The sequence below is a fragment of the Capsicum annuum genome, chromosome 12 (genome assembly GCF_002878395.1).
Source record: "Capsicum annuum cultivar UCD-10X-F1 chromosome 12, UCD10Xv1.1, whole genome shotgun sequence".
Taxonomy (NCBI): domain Eukaryota; kingdom Viridiplantae; phylum Streptophyta; class Magnoliopsida; order Solanales; family Solanaceae; genus Capsicum; species Capsicum annuum.
This window is the reverse complement of record NC_061122.1, coordinates 148,391,894-148,409,288: the sequence shown is the minus strand read 5'-3', so window position 1 is coordinate 148,409,288 and position 17,395 is coordinate 148,391,894. Positions and strand designations below refer to the sequence as shown.

The following is a 17,395-nucleotide window of genomic DNA, read 5'->3' as shown; positions in this document are numbered from 1 at the left end:
AAAACCATTCATAGCCAGCTTCTCATACCTCCGTACTGGAGCTTCCATGCACCTCCTCATAACATGCTCGAACCATCGCAACCTGACTTCCCGCAACTTGTCCTCCACCGAAGTCACTCTCACTTTCTCCTGAATAATCTCATTTCTTACCTTATCTTTCCCGGTAAGCCCACACATCCATTGCAATATCCTCATCTCTGCCACCTTCAACTTTTGTATGTAGAGTTCTTAATTGGCCCACACTCCGCTCCATACAACATAGCCGGTCGGAGTGCAACTGTATAAAACTTACCTTTAAGCTTAGGAGACACCTTCTTATCACACAAGACTCCCAAAGTGAGCCTTCATTTTAACCACCCTGCACCAATATAGTGTGTGACATCCTCATCAATCTCACCATTTCCCTGAATCATAGACCCAAGATACTTGAAGCTCTACCTCTTTTGAATGACCTGGGAATCCAGCTTCACTACCACATCGACCGCCTGCAACAGCTCACTAAACTTATATTCCAAGTACTCCGTCTTGGTCTTACTCTAGGGTCTGTCTCCAAACCTCCAACTTATCATTAACTCCTTCTCGAGTCTCGTCAATCAAAACAACATCATCGACAAATAACATACCCAAGGCACCTCCCCTTGAATATGTGGCATCAAAACATCCATCACCAAGACTAATAAAAATGGGCTAAGAGTCGATCTCTGGTGCAATCCTATCAAAACAGGAAAGGGCTCTGAAGCTCCTCTTACCGTCCTCACATGAGTCTTCGCTCCATCATACTTGTCCTGCATCGACCTCGTGTACGCCATAGGCACCCCACTAGCCTCCAAGCACCTCCACAAAATCATTCCATTTCAAACAAAGAGCAAGAAATCAGAACCATGAACCATTACTCTGGTTTTCATGCCTAAGTTTATCTCCCTTTATATACTTTTTCAGAAAAAGTTTACATCATCTTGCAACTTACTTTGAAGCAACAGAGTATCTTATTATTGTTTGTCCATTCTTCTATTTACTTTTTAACAAATTCATACAAATTTCCCTCCTAGTGCCAGAGATACCATTCTAATTGGAAATCCCCAGCCACCTCTTTGTTACGTGAGCTCTTCATTTGTCTTAAAGTAAGCGTACTGAGCAAGTGTATCATTTCAAAGTATACTAACAAACTTATTAAATTTCAAGGTACATAGTGGGTTACCTTGTTCTTTTAACCGTATGGATAGTTGCTTACATGTAGCTGCACGTAGACCTGTGCCAAAATTCATGTAATGCAAGACACCCAATTTATACTGTATCGAAAAAGTCATCTACGGGATAAATGCTACAGCACTCAGACCCTTCACTTTGATGAGGAGTACTCCTGACGTGATCCTAATGCCAATGCCAGTTGGATCTTTGCTATTTTGGGTAGTGGAATGTTGGGGTATGCTGCGTGGTGGCTGGAAAGTTTCCAATATTACGATACATTTAATTGGTTTGGATATCAACTTTTACCAAGAAAAGAGAGTTTGTCTTGGTTTCCCCAGTTAATTAGAAAAAGTGGCGGGCAAAGCATAGCTCCTTCTTCTAAGATATGCTCTCAGGCACTTTTTCCAAGATAACACACTCTCCTACCTCGGGGGTGGGGGTGGGTTGGGGGCATCCTTTGGCTGGAAAGTCGATCTCTTTCCTTTCTTCTCTTTTTTTCTTCATCATTAATCTGTTACCTACATGGTAGTTTACTTTTTCTTAGATTCAAATCTGTTAATTCCAGTTTTTAGCAATGGGGGAAAATCGGATTTATTTCAATGCTGGATTCCAATCTTTTGACATCACAAGATGGAGCTATGAAGGAACAGTGTGGTAGAATGGGTTGAAAGGAGCCAGAAAATGATGAGAAGATCATCCATGAGCAGCAAAATCATGGAATGGATATGCTTCACTCTCAGAGAAGCATGCATCCAGTGAAGAACAAGCTGATTAGGAGATGGATAACGGTAGAGAGAGAGACGTAGAGCACTTCTGCACTAGAAAACACAATGAGCATGGGAGATTTATAAGTATCATAACCATTAATAATGGGGAGATCTGTCCTTGTCATTCCAGAGCTGGCCATTAATGTAGGGTGGTACGACATTGCTTTCAAAATTGAAAGCTTCATTAGATGCTCTAAAAATCTGGTAAAGCCAGGTCCGCCAAGAGTTACTGAAGCTGCGTATCCCTATGCTAGAGCTGTCAAGGATAGTAAATGGCTATCAAAAACATCGAAGGTAGAGACAAAAAGCTCGAAGGAAAAATCTGAAGTACCACCACAGTTGAAAAGTCATGGGAATGGGTTATTAAAGAGATGTCTAGTGGGACATGTGACAGGGGAAAAAAAGAGAAACCTACACTATCGGAGGTCAGATGATGGTCATCCCTGTTATGGAAAACGGCCTTCAGTGTGAATATTTATGAGATGAATGAAGGAAAGTTTCTATTTGAGGCAGAACAGACTCTTCAAGGGCAATGAAACCGGAAGAATCAAAGGTTCAATTTGGAATGGTGGTCTCTGATGGTGGGGTGCTCTCCTAACAATATTCTCTCAAAGGAGATGTGGGTTAGAATCATTGGTATTCCCCTTTATCTATGGTCAAGTCAAATGTTTTAAGAAATTGGAGATCTCTGTGTAGGATAGGTAGATACAAAAGACACAAAATTGAAGAATCATATGATGTGGGCAAGAATACTAGTAACACATGATGGAAGGAACATACCCAAAGAAGTTTCCATCTCTAGTTATGGGGTCGTCTACATCTTTTCGATATAGGCAGAGAGTTAGGGGAGGTTTGAAGTGTCACCAGAAGCTATGAATGTTGCTCCCGGAGTAGCTGGTGACGTCATAGAGAAGAGAAGTACATGTCTTTCTTTTACCCAGGGGTCCGTTGGTTGTAAAGTCTGCAAAAAAGATCCCAATCCCTTATTTTAAGGGATTTCCCTACTGGAGAACATGTGGGTAGCAGGTGGATCACAGTTGGCAATGAAGAAATAAGAAAATCATGTGAGATGCATGTGTCTTATTTAAATGAGTGTGAAAGGCATGCGCCTCATTTAAATGAGGGATCAACTTTGGGGTCCATTATAAAGAGAAAGGTTCTTAAAACAATTGGGCCTGACTTCTCAAGCCAAGTTATTTTCAATGATATTTTAGGGAAAGACCCATGCAAAGAAAGCTGCAACTTACCACTGGATTCTTTTGAACATCGACATAGTCGAGATACGGATAATTCAGACATACAGAAGACCGATCAAATTGCTTAGGAGGAGAGGGAGATGGAGAACATGGTGGGTGAAACAATCTGTCGAAATTGAAGAAATGAATTGAATCAGATAGACAATGAATTGGAGGTTAACAGAACTATAGAAACAGGGGGACAAAATTTAATCACCTAAGTGGGAAATTGGGAGATAGAAGATGTTGAACCACTTCAGATTCAACAACTGGAAGTAATCAAAAATAAAGAAAGGGAGACTTCAATATGGGTTTTATAAAATTTGATCAAGTTGGGGAAAATTCTTGGGGCTGATTTCTAGGGCCATGAAGAAGAGGCTCTTGAACTACTATTACAAGTAGATAGTTCGAGACAAGCCAGGAAAACGGAAACAAAAACACTATGCAAGAAAACAAGATTTCGAGGCCCTCAAGAGTTGAAAAATCTACTGAGTTTTGATGTTAAGTTAAAAAATAATAGGAATAGAACTAAGGGGAGAAACCTGCTTATATGTGATAAATGAAGTTCAAATTAGTAACAAGGAATGTAAGGGGAGTTGAATGACAGAGACAAAAGAAGACTAGTTAAGAGTGTAATTGGGGAGTGGAATGCAGATATCATTTGTTTGCAAGAAACTAAATTAGAGGGATGCATGGTGGAGGAAGTAAGACAAGTCTGGGTAGGGAGATGGATCAAACATGCAAGCTTGGAGGCTAGTGGAACTAGAGGGGGATCTTAATGCTATGGGATAGTAGGGCTTGGAAAGGGGATATTGTGGAAACTGGCATGCATTCTTTGACCTGCAATTTGAGGCTCAATTGTATAATTTTTCGTGCCATATCACAGGGGTTTATGCCTCGAATTGTTATATAGAAAGAAGCCGTGTCTGGGAAGGAAATTGGGGCCGTAAGGGGAATAATAGATGGTCCATGGGCTGTATGCTATGATTTCAATGTAGTTAGGTTCATCTCAGAGTAGAAGAACTAGAGGCATGAAGGAATTTTCAGCTGAAATTGATTGATTTACTCTCGAAGACTGTGCTTTCATATGGTTTCGAGGGACAAAACTGAGCCAACTTCTAGAATTGATAGAATTTTGATATCTCCGACAACTTCAACAACATAAGGCAAACCGCTCTACAGAGACTTAGATCAGACCACAATCCTGTAGTATTACAAAGGGGTGTATGGAATAGAAACAAGAACTATTTTAAGTTTGAAAATTGGTGGCTTAGCACTGAAGGCTTTATTGACAGAATCAACAATTAGTGATGTTTTTTCAATTGCTCAGGGCTGCCTGACTTCATTCTTGCTTCAAAACTTAAGTCTCTTAAAATCAAACTTAAGGAATGGGGCAAAAGTGAAGAAGGAAATCTCGGGTTCTAAAGGAAAATTCTTATGGAAAAACTATCTAGAGTTTGAGGAGTTTCTCAAAATGAGGAAATCTCATGGCGACAAAAATCTAGATCACTATGACTCAAGGAGAGGAATAGGAACACTAAATTCTTCCACAAAATAGCCAATGCCCACAAAAGATACAACAACATTGCTCAGTTGGTAATTGAAGGAGAAATTTCCCAAGATCCTAGTAGAATAGAAGGGGAGGTAGTTGAGTATCACAAGAAGTTGTACTCTGAAACCAACAACCACCGGAGACTTGCTTTCAGAGACATCAATTGCCCCAGGCTTACAGAGGAGGAGAAAGAGAATTTATAAAGAAGTCTTGAGCTGTTTGAAGATGTGTGCAATTGACAAAGCTCCTGGGCTTCTTTTTGAAATGTTGGGAGGTGGTGGAGGGAGATGTCATGAAAGATTTTCAAATTTCCATGAGCAGGAAATCTTTGAAAAATCTTTGAAAAGAGTCTGAATGCTACCTTTATAACTCTAATACCTAAGAAGAAAGGCTCCAAAGAATTGAAAGACTTCAGACCTGATGGGAAGCATTTACAAATTGTTTGCCAAAGTTCTGACAGAGTGGATGAAAGGTTCATGGTCAAACTTGTTGATTCTCTCCGGATGGCTTTTATTCGAGGTAGACAGATCATGGATGCAGTACTTATTGCTAATGACTCAAGAGAGAAACAAAAGAAACCAGGAATCTTGTGTAAACTTGACATGGAGAAGGCATATGACCATGTCAATTGGGATTATCTCTTGGATACTTTGGGGAGGATGCGTTTTGGAGGAAAATGGATCCAGTGGATCAGACAATGCATTTCTACAGTCAGGTTCTCGGTCCTCATTAATGGATCTCCTGCCGGATTCTTCAGTGCTCAGGGGGGACTTAGACATAGACAGGGGGACCCTTTATCTCTCTTTTTGTTTCTAATTGCTATGGGGGTTAAATAGCATGATAAAAACTGCAAAAGTGAAGCGATGGATAGGTGGCTTCAAGGTCGGCAGAAATGACGATAATAGAGTGGAAGTAACTCATTTGCAATATCCGGATGATACTTTGATTCTATGCGATGCTGAAGAAAACCAACTGAAGATATTAAGGGTGATACTAGTGCTTTCAGGGAGTTTCTGGGCTTCACATTAACGGGAGAAAAAACTACTTATATCCCATCAATGAAGTCCAAAACTTGGAGTCCCTGAATGACATACTGGGAGGGGAAATTGGTGTACTACCTGCAACATATTTAGGGATGCCCCCGGGGGCTAAATCTCAATCTTATGAGATCTGGAACAAGGTGATAGAGAAGTGTGGGATGAAGCTAGCACGATGGAGATCTCAATATTTATGTAGAGGTGGGAGATTGATGCTGATAAATTCTGTTCTTGATGCCCTTCCTACGTATATGGTGTCTGTGTTCCATATTCCCCAAAGGGTTATCAACAGACTGGACAAAATTAGAAGAAAGTTTTTGTGGCAAGGAAATAATGAGAAAAAGTTCTAATCTGGTCAAGTGGGATGTTGTTACAACGGGCAAGAGACAAGGGGGACTGGGTATTAAAAATTTGAAAAATCAGAGCAAGGCTCTTAGAATGAAATGGTTGTGGAAATTTTGCAATGAGAACCACCCCTATTGGAAGGAAGTTATCGGGGCAAAGTATGAAGGGGAAGACTGTTGGATGACAAAAAATGTAACTACCCCTTATGGAATAAGCTTATGGAGGTCTATGAGGTCTTTATGGGATGTATTCAAAGACAATTCTAGGATCAGAGTGGTAAATGGGCAAAGAACTGACTTCTGGAAGGATATATGGCATGAGGCAGGTAGACTTGAAGATCTGTTTCCAATCATCAATGTCTTAGTGTCTCATCAGCAAAATCTCATAGCTGATCTCTGGTCACTGCAGGGGTGGAACTTCATCTTCAGAGGACAGGTAAACGACTGAGAGGTTCAGAGAGTTGCTGCTCTCTATAACACTATTGGACTCCTCAATGACTTGGAAGAGGGCCAAGATACTTTATGGTGGAACGACAACAAGAAGGGTTATTTTCAAGGTGAATTGTGCCTATAATTGGTTGAACTACTCAAACCAGGTTGCAAGTAATTGGCCTTGGAAAGGAATTTGGAAATGCAAAATACCATACAAAGTATCTTGTTTTGTATGGTTACTAGCGAAGGAGGCAGTTTTGACCCAAGATAACTTGATGAGGAGAGGGATTCCATTATGTTCCAGGTGTCTATTTTTTGGAGAAACGTCTGAGACAGTTAACCATCTTTTTCTACACTACAAAGTAACTAGCCAACTTTGGAGATTATTTCTAAACCTCAAGAACATGTCATGGGTTATGCCTGGCAAGATTGCAGAAGCCATTCAGTGTTGGGAAGAAGATGGAGTGCAGTCTAACAGCAGAGAGAGATGGAGAATTGTCTCTGCTAGCATTTGGTGGGCAATCTGGAATGAAAGGAATCCAAGATGTTTTGATAGTATAGAAAACAGTATGCAAAAAGTTAAAACTTAATTGCTTGTTACTACTCTCCTTTTGGTGTAATCAATTATATTCAAATGACACTACCTCCTTAATTGATGTACTAAACTCAATCTAGGAACAGATAGCTGGTCATGATGTACTTATTGTAAATACGGCTTAGTACTACCTATGTATTGGTTGAAGAAAAACATAAAGTTACCCATTTCAAAAAAAAGAAGAAAAAGTGGCGTGTCTCCATTAGTAATACTAGTTATATCCAAGTAAACATAACTAATTTCATATCATTTGCATATATATATATATATATATATATATATCCAGTACTTTCTATGTACTCTTGATTTTGAAACCAAATTTGACATCTCAACGAGGATCATAATTTGACATTTTTCATTTTAAAAAAAAAAATCATAATTTGGCACTCTCACTCAAGTCCGTTTAAAGTAGGATGAAATTAAACTTATATAGAAAAATGGAAAAGTTGTCTTGATGGATGGCTTTTCTGATTCACTCATTTTCTTGTTTTTTCGCTTCTTTTGTATGGTAATCCGGCACATATCAATCAATCAACTAGCTGCAAGTTTCTACATGGAATCAGAAATGTTTTCGTTTACACTGTTTCACTTTTCTTCTTTAAGTTCGGTTTCCTCTCTGTCATTTCTATATTTATTCAACATCTGCCAGCATGGTATAATAGTATTGTTTTAATCATAGAAACTAGGAGAACCTGTTTACTTTGCTTTAGGAGTGCTGACTGCTAGATTATGCATTGATGCCTATGGATGGATAGCAAAGTGGATGCTGACTTGAGTTAAAATCTTACATATTCAGTTAGTGGATTTGACTTGATTCATAATATGGCTCAATGGAAAGATCTATTCTTACTTTCCTGATTTAATCTAAATAGATTCTTGTTGATTGCATTATGTAGCTGTACTCAAAATTCAGTATTGGTCTGTTATCATCCGAACTCATTATTTGGCTCTTGATTGTTTAGATAGTGTTATGTATACTAGAGAAATTTCTGATAATATAAGTATTGGCGCCTCGCTTTGTCATTGAAGGTTGCTGGGATTCGATTTATGTGGGAAAATATTATTCAATCTATCAGAAAAGTCAAGTCTGGGGATAAAGGTCTTGGTTGCATCCTAGCTCATACTATGGGTTTAGGTAAAACGTTTCAGGTATTATCTGACTGAATTCCTATTTTCATTTTTTGTCCTGATTCTAAATTTTCATTTTGTTTCCTAGGAGTACTAAATTCTTAAGTTCTCACCTTTTGTGTGATTGTATATGTCTCTCAACGCTGCCTAGTTCCACATAGTTTTACCATGAAAAAAAGGGAGAGAGACACTGAGAAACCACTGTTTCTGTGAACTATATGTTGCATTCATTTTACTTGTTTTATGCTCGTATGGAAGTTTAACAGATATTGGGGACAGTTCAGATTTTCAAACAGTATTCAACCAACTAGAATTTCAATATATCAGATTAACTTTCACTTGAAATAATGAAACATTAGGGGCTATATACTCTGCAGAATTTGACTTTCAAACTGATGTTTGTTTAAGAAACTGACATATTTTATTGTTCTATTAACCTTGGGTGGTTAATTTTTCATGTTAATTGTTTTCTGCAGGTGATTTCTTTCTTGTATGCTGCTATGAGAAGTGTGGATTTAGGATTGAGAACTGCTCTCATAGTCACGCCTGTAAGTGTACTGCATAACTGGCGGCAGGAATTTACAAAGTGGGAACCATCAGAGATGAAGCCTCTCCGTGTCGCTATGCTTGAAGATGGTCCAAGGTTTCTCATCTTTTTACTTGTTATGAGACCCGTATTGTTTTTTTTTGTTTTCAATTCAAGTTGTATGATTGTTCAGGTTTGTTGAATCCTGAGTGATAATATCTTCGTATTGCACTTTGCAGCAGATAACTGTATGTTCTTTTAGGCCTCTATCAAGCGATCTTTAATGGTTTGCATGATTTTAGTCAATTTGTGATTCTATTTGTTGCTCTCTTTTTGTTGGGCCACTTCTTCGTGGAGATGTCCAGAGGTGATCAAGTAGTATATATGCTGGTTTTTTTTTTAAAGAAAAAACTTTACACCAGTGAAGATGCTAAGTGAAGAACTTTACAAATCTCAAAAGAGTATAAACACCTCTGTCCAATAATCTATAATCTTTTACATTGCCTAATAGATCTACCAGGTCTCCTATTTCTCCCCACATTCTGTTTACACCAAATAAAGAACAAATTAAGACAATTCATCCTAATTTTCTGGTATAGCACTTTGCTAGTATTTAAAAAAAATCTTGAATTCCTCTCTTTCCACACTGTGCACCAAATAGAAGCAGGTATGATTTGCCATCGGTTTTCATCAACTCCCCTTCCCCAATACTATTCCTGCTGCTTAAGCATCATCAAGGTAGAACTTGGCATTGCCCATTTAATGTCCAATACAAAGTAACATGTGCCACAGATTTGTAGTTGTCTTGCAGTGTAAAAACAGATGTTCATTACTTTCATTCTGTCCACATAAAAGGCTGCTTGAACATATCTGAGACCTCTTCTTTGTATTCTTTCTTTGGTTAAGCATGCTTTCCTAATTACCAGCCAGACAAAACAAGATATCTTCACTGGTATATTCACTTTCCATGCCTCTTATTGAGTACAGATCATTATTATCTCTTGTGAAATTCACCCAACCTTGTTGACTCCACATTTGGTTGATCATAACCTGTTTTGATTACTTACTGAGTACAAAACCGGAAAATTGGACTTGCAGACTATTCTGACCAATCCATTGATCTTCCCAGTAATCATTTTTTTTCCATCGTCCACCGCTATCTCCACATTACCCCAAAAAGCTCGCCATTTTTTTCTTCTTATAATTCTCCAGACACTGCTGCCGTAGGGGCTTTTGACTTCATTTGTTGTCCACTGATTCAACATCCCATAAGTGTGTGATATTAAGGTTCTCCACAAATTCCTGTCCTTTGTATTGAGCCTCCATTGCCACTTTTGAAGGTGGTTTCTGCTGTGCTTTCGTAAAATCTTAATGCCCAGTTCCCTCTGTTTCTTTCTTAAGATCACTTTATCCCATTTTACAAGATTCATGTATCTATTCTCCTTGTGTCCTTACCAAAGAAAGTCTATTCTCAGTATGACTATGTTCTTTATACCCTGTTAGGCGCAGGACAGACAGACATCATATAAGTAGGAAGAGCACTCATCACCACATTAATGAGAGTCAGTCTACCACCAAGGATAAGTACTGAGTTTTCCACCTGATAATTTCTTGTCACACTTCTCAATAACCTCCTCTCAGATTTCAATTGACTTGTTCTTGGCCCCTAGGGAATCCCCAGGTACTTTGTTGGAAGAGCTCCCACTTGGAAACCAAGGTTGTATGCCAAAATCTGAACATTGGTAACTTCATTGAAAAGAGAAAGAAAACTTTTTCCCCAATTGAGATGTAATCCAGATGGAGCTTCAAAAATAGTCAGAATGGCCCTCAAATGCCTGATCTAATCCCACTTCAGCTTCACAAAATACTAAAGAGTCATCGACATAAAGTAGATAATTTGTCTCACATCCTTCCCCACCATATGGAAGAGAACCAAAGACCCTAATCCATCCATTTATATGTGCAACTTTTATCATATGATACAGTCCTTCATAGCTAATCAGAACAGGAAGGATGACATTGACTCACCTTGTTTAAGTCCTTTCCAAGATTGAAAAAACCTTCAGGCTATCATTTATTAGAACATAAAGTTTAAACACTGGAAGTACAGAATTTTATCCAGTAATCCATTTTAGACCAAAGCTCATATCTATCAGAATTTCAGCGAGAATTCCCAATTGACATGGTCATAAGTCGTCTCAATGTCCAACTTGCATAAGATCCCTGGCCTTTTGACTTTGAATCTGGAATCAACTGGTTTATTGCGCAACACTGCAACAATTATAATCTGTCTCCCCTTGTGATAAGCCATTTGGTGCACATCAACTAGTTTTCCTGTTGGCTGTTTTCAATCTCTCTGTTATAAGTTTAGATAATATCTTGTGAACTTTCCCAATGAGGCTAATAGGCCCGAAATCCTTTAGCTCTACAGCATCATTCTTCTTTTGAATCAGGCAAGGAAAAGTTGCATTATTGGATTTCTCAAAAAACGTATTCTCATAGAAATTTTGGCGGTTAGCATCACATCTTTTTTGATGACAACACTCTGAATTCCGAAGATGGAGTGATGGAATTTTTGATGTTTGAAAGATGGGAGTGAGTTCTCAGGTTGCGTCGGCCCTGTGTTTGTTTGCTATAGAGTTTAAGTACGTAGTTGCATTGTCAGCACATCTGACATTTTCTAGAGAGATGTGCGGGGGTTTCTTCTATATTTTAATAAAGGGTATACTTAGTGAGGTTAATGTTAGAGTTCCATCTGATAACAGTTACTATAAAAGAACAGGTATAACATTGTTATTAGCGATTTGACAATGTGATTTAACCATTCAGATGCTTGCGTCTGACATGTTTGGCAAATTGACTAAATAGACAAGTAAAATTGTACACACTAACATATATTTGCACACAAATATACAAACCATATATCCTGCATTATGCAAACATTGGGTATGATTAGTGCAAGACATTGTGGTGTTACATTGGGCTTCAAAACGTGTGGCTTAAAACAATTTTTGAACCCCTTTAGTACAACAACAACAACATACCTAGTGTATTCCCACAAAGTGGAGTCTGGGGAGGGTAAAGTTTACGCAGTCCATACCACCACGGCACCACCTCAGATAAAAGGGATTCAATAGTCTTTTTATGTAACTAAAAAAGTTGATTTTTTCTCTATTTGCGCAGTATAGTTTGTGCACTTCAAACTGAGTACTTACGTCCATTACACAAAGAGAGCTTACAAGGACTTTACATACACACTAGGCGCGCGCGCTCACACACACACACGCACACACACACACACGCACACACACATATATAGAGAGACATACGCCCCTTGTTACCACAATGATGAAATACTAAAAAGTCTTTCTCTGGCCTAAAGGATTAGCCATTTCTCTCTGCAATACCTATGAATTTCATTGGACCCACAAATGATACAAGTCTTACAATCTGATTTGCTAAAACATTCCTTTTGAGCCGAGGGTCTAAAGGTAATAGCGTCTTTACCCCAAGGTCGGTATAACTGTATAAGGTCTACGTACATCCTACCTTCCCTGACTCTACCTGCAGGATTACACTAGGTATGTTGTACTAAATAATGTTGTCATTTTAGATATTTCAGCAACCGGAATGAGGTCAGTTGATCCATTAGATTTTCTTGTTTCTGTGAGTCATCAGATTGAGTTGAAGACTTGTGTTTTGTTTTCTTGGCAGTGATTCTTCCACTTCATCTAGTGTTATATATATCATTGGAAATTCCGGTTACAAAATTCTTCTTATAATGTCAGGCTATTGCTTTTATCATGTCGCATTTGGTATTTTATTCATATATGTAAGCGTGTTCCTTTCAAATAGGTCCCATCTTTAGCTATTGTTTTCTTGTGTTCTCGTTGTATGTCCTGTTTTTCAGTCAGTAAGCTGTTAGGATTTTTGTATTGGAGTATTGTATTCTTTTTTAAAACCTCTGCTCGTCATTTTATAGGTGGCATCTTAGTCTACTTCACCTCTTGTTTTCAGGGAGAGAAGGGTCGAGTTACTCCAAAAATGGAGATCAAAAGGTGGTGTTTTCTTAATTGGCTATACTGCTTTCAGAAATTTGTCACTTGGGAAGCATATAAAGGACCGTCACGTGGCCAGAGAAATTTGTCAGATCCTTCAGGTAGTGATTGTTACCTTTAGAATCGATAATTGTGATTTTTTGATGGAGATGAGAGGGAAGATTCTCCTCCAGTTACTTCATTTTCATGTCCTTTTTATTTAATGTTTATGGTCTTTTTCGGTTAGTGTGGGTGAGGAAAGGATCACTTTTGGGCTATGCAAATTTGTGTTTGGAAGTCACTCGGATTATTGTAATTTATCCCGTTGGACCTACAATGGGTAAGGCCTGTGTCTCTTGACGGGGCTGCTAGCCGTAATTGACCTCTCTTTCATGACAAGCTTTGTTTGAATTCTCATTGTTAGGGCATAGGAAATGCTTTGATGGAGATGAGTGGCAGGGTTCCCCTTGTACTAAGAAGCACTATCAGGTGTAAACGTTTATATGCATGCGCTTTGCTCATGATGGTGGTACAAATGAAAAATGTGTTATCATTGTTCTATAAGGAGTATATAGAAACCTTGTGGTTTAATATATTCAGTATTGAAAAATTATTTTAGATGTTTTTTTTACCTTTAACTTTTAGGGTTTTGTCCTCCTGAACTATCCACTTCTTGCAACTTGCATATTTAATATTATAAGGTGTTGATCCTTTATCAAAAATAAATAAATATATATTACAAGGTGTTGATGTTACCTCCCTGAACTAAAATATTTGTTATTTAAAATTTAAATTCCCTTGGACGAAACTTAGTTATTGCGTCCCTTGATCTTCAAGCTGGTATGTTTTACTCACGTGGCATGACACCTGATACTATTGGGTGTTTCTATTACCCCTTGATCTTCAAGCTTTCCTATTTATTACCCCTGCATGAGAATTAAAAAAAATTAAACTAAACAAAAAAACCATCTACAGGTATAAACCAATTTCTATGGCTAGATTGGTTGAAGGATGGATTTATTTTCTTAAAAAGATGTATATTTTATTAAAGTATACATCTTTTTAATTAAAAAATGGATTTTTAAAGAATTTAAGAATTTCTTGCATTATTGCTTGGTTCTACATAGTAATATCCTGATTTTTGTTATATTATGCTATTTTTTTTTGTAGTTATGTTATTTTAGGGTTGTGGATTTTCGAATGTGGTTTATTGTTATTGTTTATATTCTTTTTGTAATTTGCAACCGGGTTTACTGTCATTGAGCAGGGGTTATGAGCTTTCAATTGCGTGAGAAATATTGGAGAAAAATATTATTGAATTGCGTTAACTACATTATTACACTGAAACCCTATTTATAGAGACTACATTCTAATCCTTTTCCAAGTAGCGCACTACATTACAATTCTTTTCCAAGTATGACTCTATATACTATTCCTTTTCCTAATCTCTATATACTATTCCTTCTCCTAATCATATTCTAACACTCCCCCTCAAGCCGGTGCATACAAGTCTTATGTACCAAGCTTGTATTAATACGAGGACCGATGACAGATTTAATGAAGAAATTTGCAAATTGATACTTTGACTTCACAAATTTTATAACAGTATCTCCTGAGAGTATCTTTTCTTTGACAGTGTGACAATTAACCTCAATGTGCTTAGTCCTCTCATGATGAAATTGGGTAGTTAGTGATTTGGACTCCTTGCCTTTCTCATGACAAAGTGATGTTTGATTTTTCTATTCTCATCAAGGGCTGGGCTTAATCATATGACTAAACCAAATTCTATGATGCACGTTCTGAAAGATCTCGTTGGAAAACCATCAGGAAAAAAATTGCTCGAAAAGCTGGTTGGAACAATCCTGGAATCGCCTGAAGTTGTCGGATTATTAGATTTGACTGCGAAAAGTGGTCAAATCAGGAAAAAAATGGTGGATAGGGTCGGAATGATGGCACGACCCTATTGGAAAAGTAATTATATGAGTAGGATCGGAATGAGGGCACAACCCTACTAGAAAAGAGAAATTACATGGGTAGGGTGGGAATGACGGCATGCCCATACTGAAAAAGAGAAATTATATGAGTAGGGTCGGATTAACGGTATGACCCTCCTAAAAAGGAGAAAATATGTGAGTAGGATCAGAATGATGGCATGATCCTACTAGAAAAGAGAAATTATATGGTTAGGACGGGAATGATGGCACGACCCTACGCAAATCAGATCTGAGGAGTCATCCAAAAGATGCAAGGAACTACGCAAATCAGATTTGAGGAGTCACCGGAAAGAGACATAGTTTGGAATTATCGAAATGATGGCACGATCCTACTAGAAAAGAGAAATTATACGGGTAGGACCGGAATGATGGCACGACCCTACGCAAATTAGACCTGAGGAGTTACCGGAAAGACGCAAGGAACTATGCAAATCAGATTTGAGGAGTCATTGGAAAGAGACACGGTTCTATGCAACTCAAATATAAGAACGTCCGAATAGATGCAAAATACTAGCAAATTAAATATGAGAAGTAGTTCGGAGAGATGCAGGGTGCTACGCAAATCAGATATGAGAAAATAGTCACCAGAAAGATGCATGGTGTTATGCAAATCCGATATGAGAAGCAGTCACTAGAAAGATCCATGGTGCTACGCAAATCACATATAAGAAAGTAGTCACGGGAAAGATGCATGGTGCTATGCAAATTAGTAATGAGAAAGTAGTCACCGGAAAGATGCACGGTGCTACACAAATTAGATATGAGAAGCCATCGGAAAAAAGCATGGTAGCCTAATCTTTTGCTAACATAATTAGTGCTTGCGACATATATGCGTAATAGCTGCCACCGATAATGGAAGCTCTTTGATTCTCTACCAAGATCGTAGAGACTCTGATACCATGAGAGAAATATTCCAAAAGAGACATAACAATTTGACAAGGTTCGGTTAGTCGACCTATACCCACAATAGGACATGAGCGATTCACTATATAAAAGAGAGTACAAAATATCTAGAGAGACAACCTCATATAATTTACTCAAAATAAAAAGAGGTTCACACAAGTGACACTGCAACACTTGTGCCTCACAAATTCTCCCCCCAAACTATACTCTTAAACCACGCTCAACGGAAGTGTGGTTTTGAATTCACTCCACAATGCTCTGATAGACCTCCATAAACTAACTCCGTAGGGCATAGTTATTTCCTTAGTCATCTGGTGGTCTTCCTCTTCATACTTTGCATTTATGACATTCCTCCATAGAGTCGGGTTCTCATTACTATACTTCCATAATCATTTCATTCTAAGGGCCTTGCTTTGGAATTTCAAGTTCTTGATTCCCAACCCCCCTTGTCTTTTTCCGGTTATAACTGTTTCCTATTTGACCAGATTCTAACCCTTCCTTTCATTGGTTCCTTGCCAGAGAAACTTCCTCCTTATCTTGTACATTCTTTTAATAATCCCTGCTAAAGTAGGAAAAACAGACATCATGTAAGTTGGGAGTGAATTGAGAACTGAGTTGATGAGAGTTCGTCTGCCTCCCCTGGATAAATATTATGTCTTCCATCTTGCCAATTTCTTTTCACACCTTTCAATCACATTATTCCATATTTCGGTTGATTGTGATTTTGCTCCCAGCTGCATCCCCAGATAGATAGTGGGTAGAATTCCCAATTCACCACCTAGGATTGCATTCAATGACTCCATGTTTTGTACCTCATTAATAGGATATAGAAAACTTCTCCAATTAATGTGCAACCCAGAAATCCCTTCAAAAAGTACCAAAATCACCCTCAGGGTCTTGAGTTGATCCTCTTTAGCATCACATAGTATGAGAGTATCATCAGCATATTGCAAGTGAGTTATCTCCAGGTTCCTTTCTCCAATTCTGGTCATATTAAATCCTCTGAGCCACCCATTCTTGTTTGTTGTCTTGATCATGTTATTTAGACCCTCCATAGCTATTATGAAGAGAAAGGGTGACAAAGGATCTCCTTGTCTTAAACCCCTTTGTGCACTGAAAAATCCTACTGATGAGTCATTGCTAAGTACGAAAAATCTCACCGTTAAGATGCAGTATTTGATCCATTGTATTCACTTCTGACCAAAACCCATTCTTCTCGTAGAATCCAGTAAGTACTCCTAGTTAACATGGTCATATGCCTTCTCCATGTTTAGCTTACACAGGATTCCGGGCTTCTTCTGTTTTGATCTGGAGTCAACGGCTTCATTGGCTATTAGCACTACATCCATGATTTGTCTACCTTTGATGAAAGTCATTTGTTGTGAATCAATCAACTTGGCTATCACACATTTTAGCCTTTCTGTCAGAACTTTGGCAATTAACTCGTAGATACTGCCTATCAAACTAATTGGTCTAAAATCTCTCAACTCTTTGGCTCTTTTTTTCTTTGGAATGAGAGTTATGAAAGTGGCATTAAGGCTTCTTTCAAACATTTTTTGTTCATGGAAATTTGCAAGGCTAACATTATGTCTTGTTTCAGTATCTCACAACATTTTATGAATAAACCCATTGTGAAGTTGTCTGGGCCAGGTGCCTT

The 17,395-nt window shown here is 38.2% G+C and overlaps 1 protein-coding gene and 1 long non-coding RNA gene across 2 annotated transcripts in view; both read left to right on the top strand.

Moving 5' to 3' along the window:
• LOC107850211 (protein CHROMATIN REMODELING 20) overlaps positions 1–17,395 on the top strand; it is an 83,540-nt gene that overhangs the window by 25,865 nt on the left and 40,280 nt on the right. The window contains 3 exon segments of the mRNA XM_016694625.2: positions 8,180–8,299; positions 8,755–8,921; positions 12,822–12,963. Of these exon segments, the coding sequence (XP_016550111.1) occupies positions 8,180–8,299; positions 8,755–8,921; positions 12,822–12,963 (429 nt within the window).
• LOC124889244 lies at positions 12,970–13,816 on the top strand. The gene is made up of 2 exons (XR_007047956.1): positions 12,970–13,181; positions 13,266–13,816. It is a non-coding gene; the product is annotated as an uncharacterized LOC124889244 (long non-coding RNA).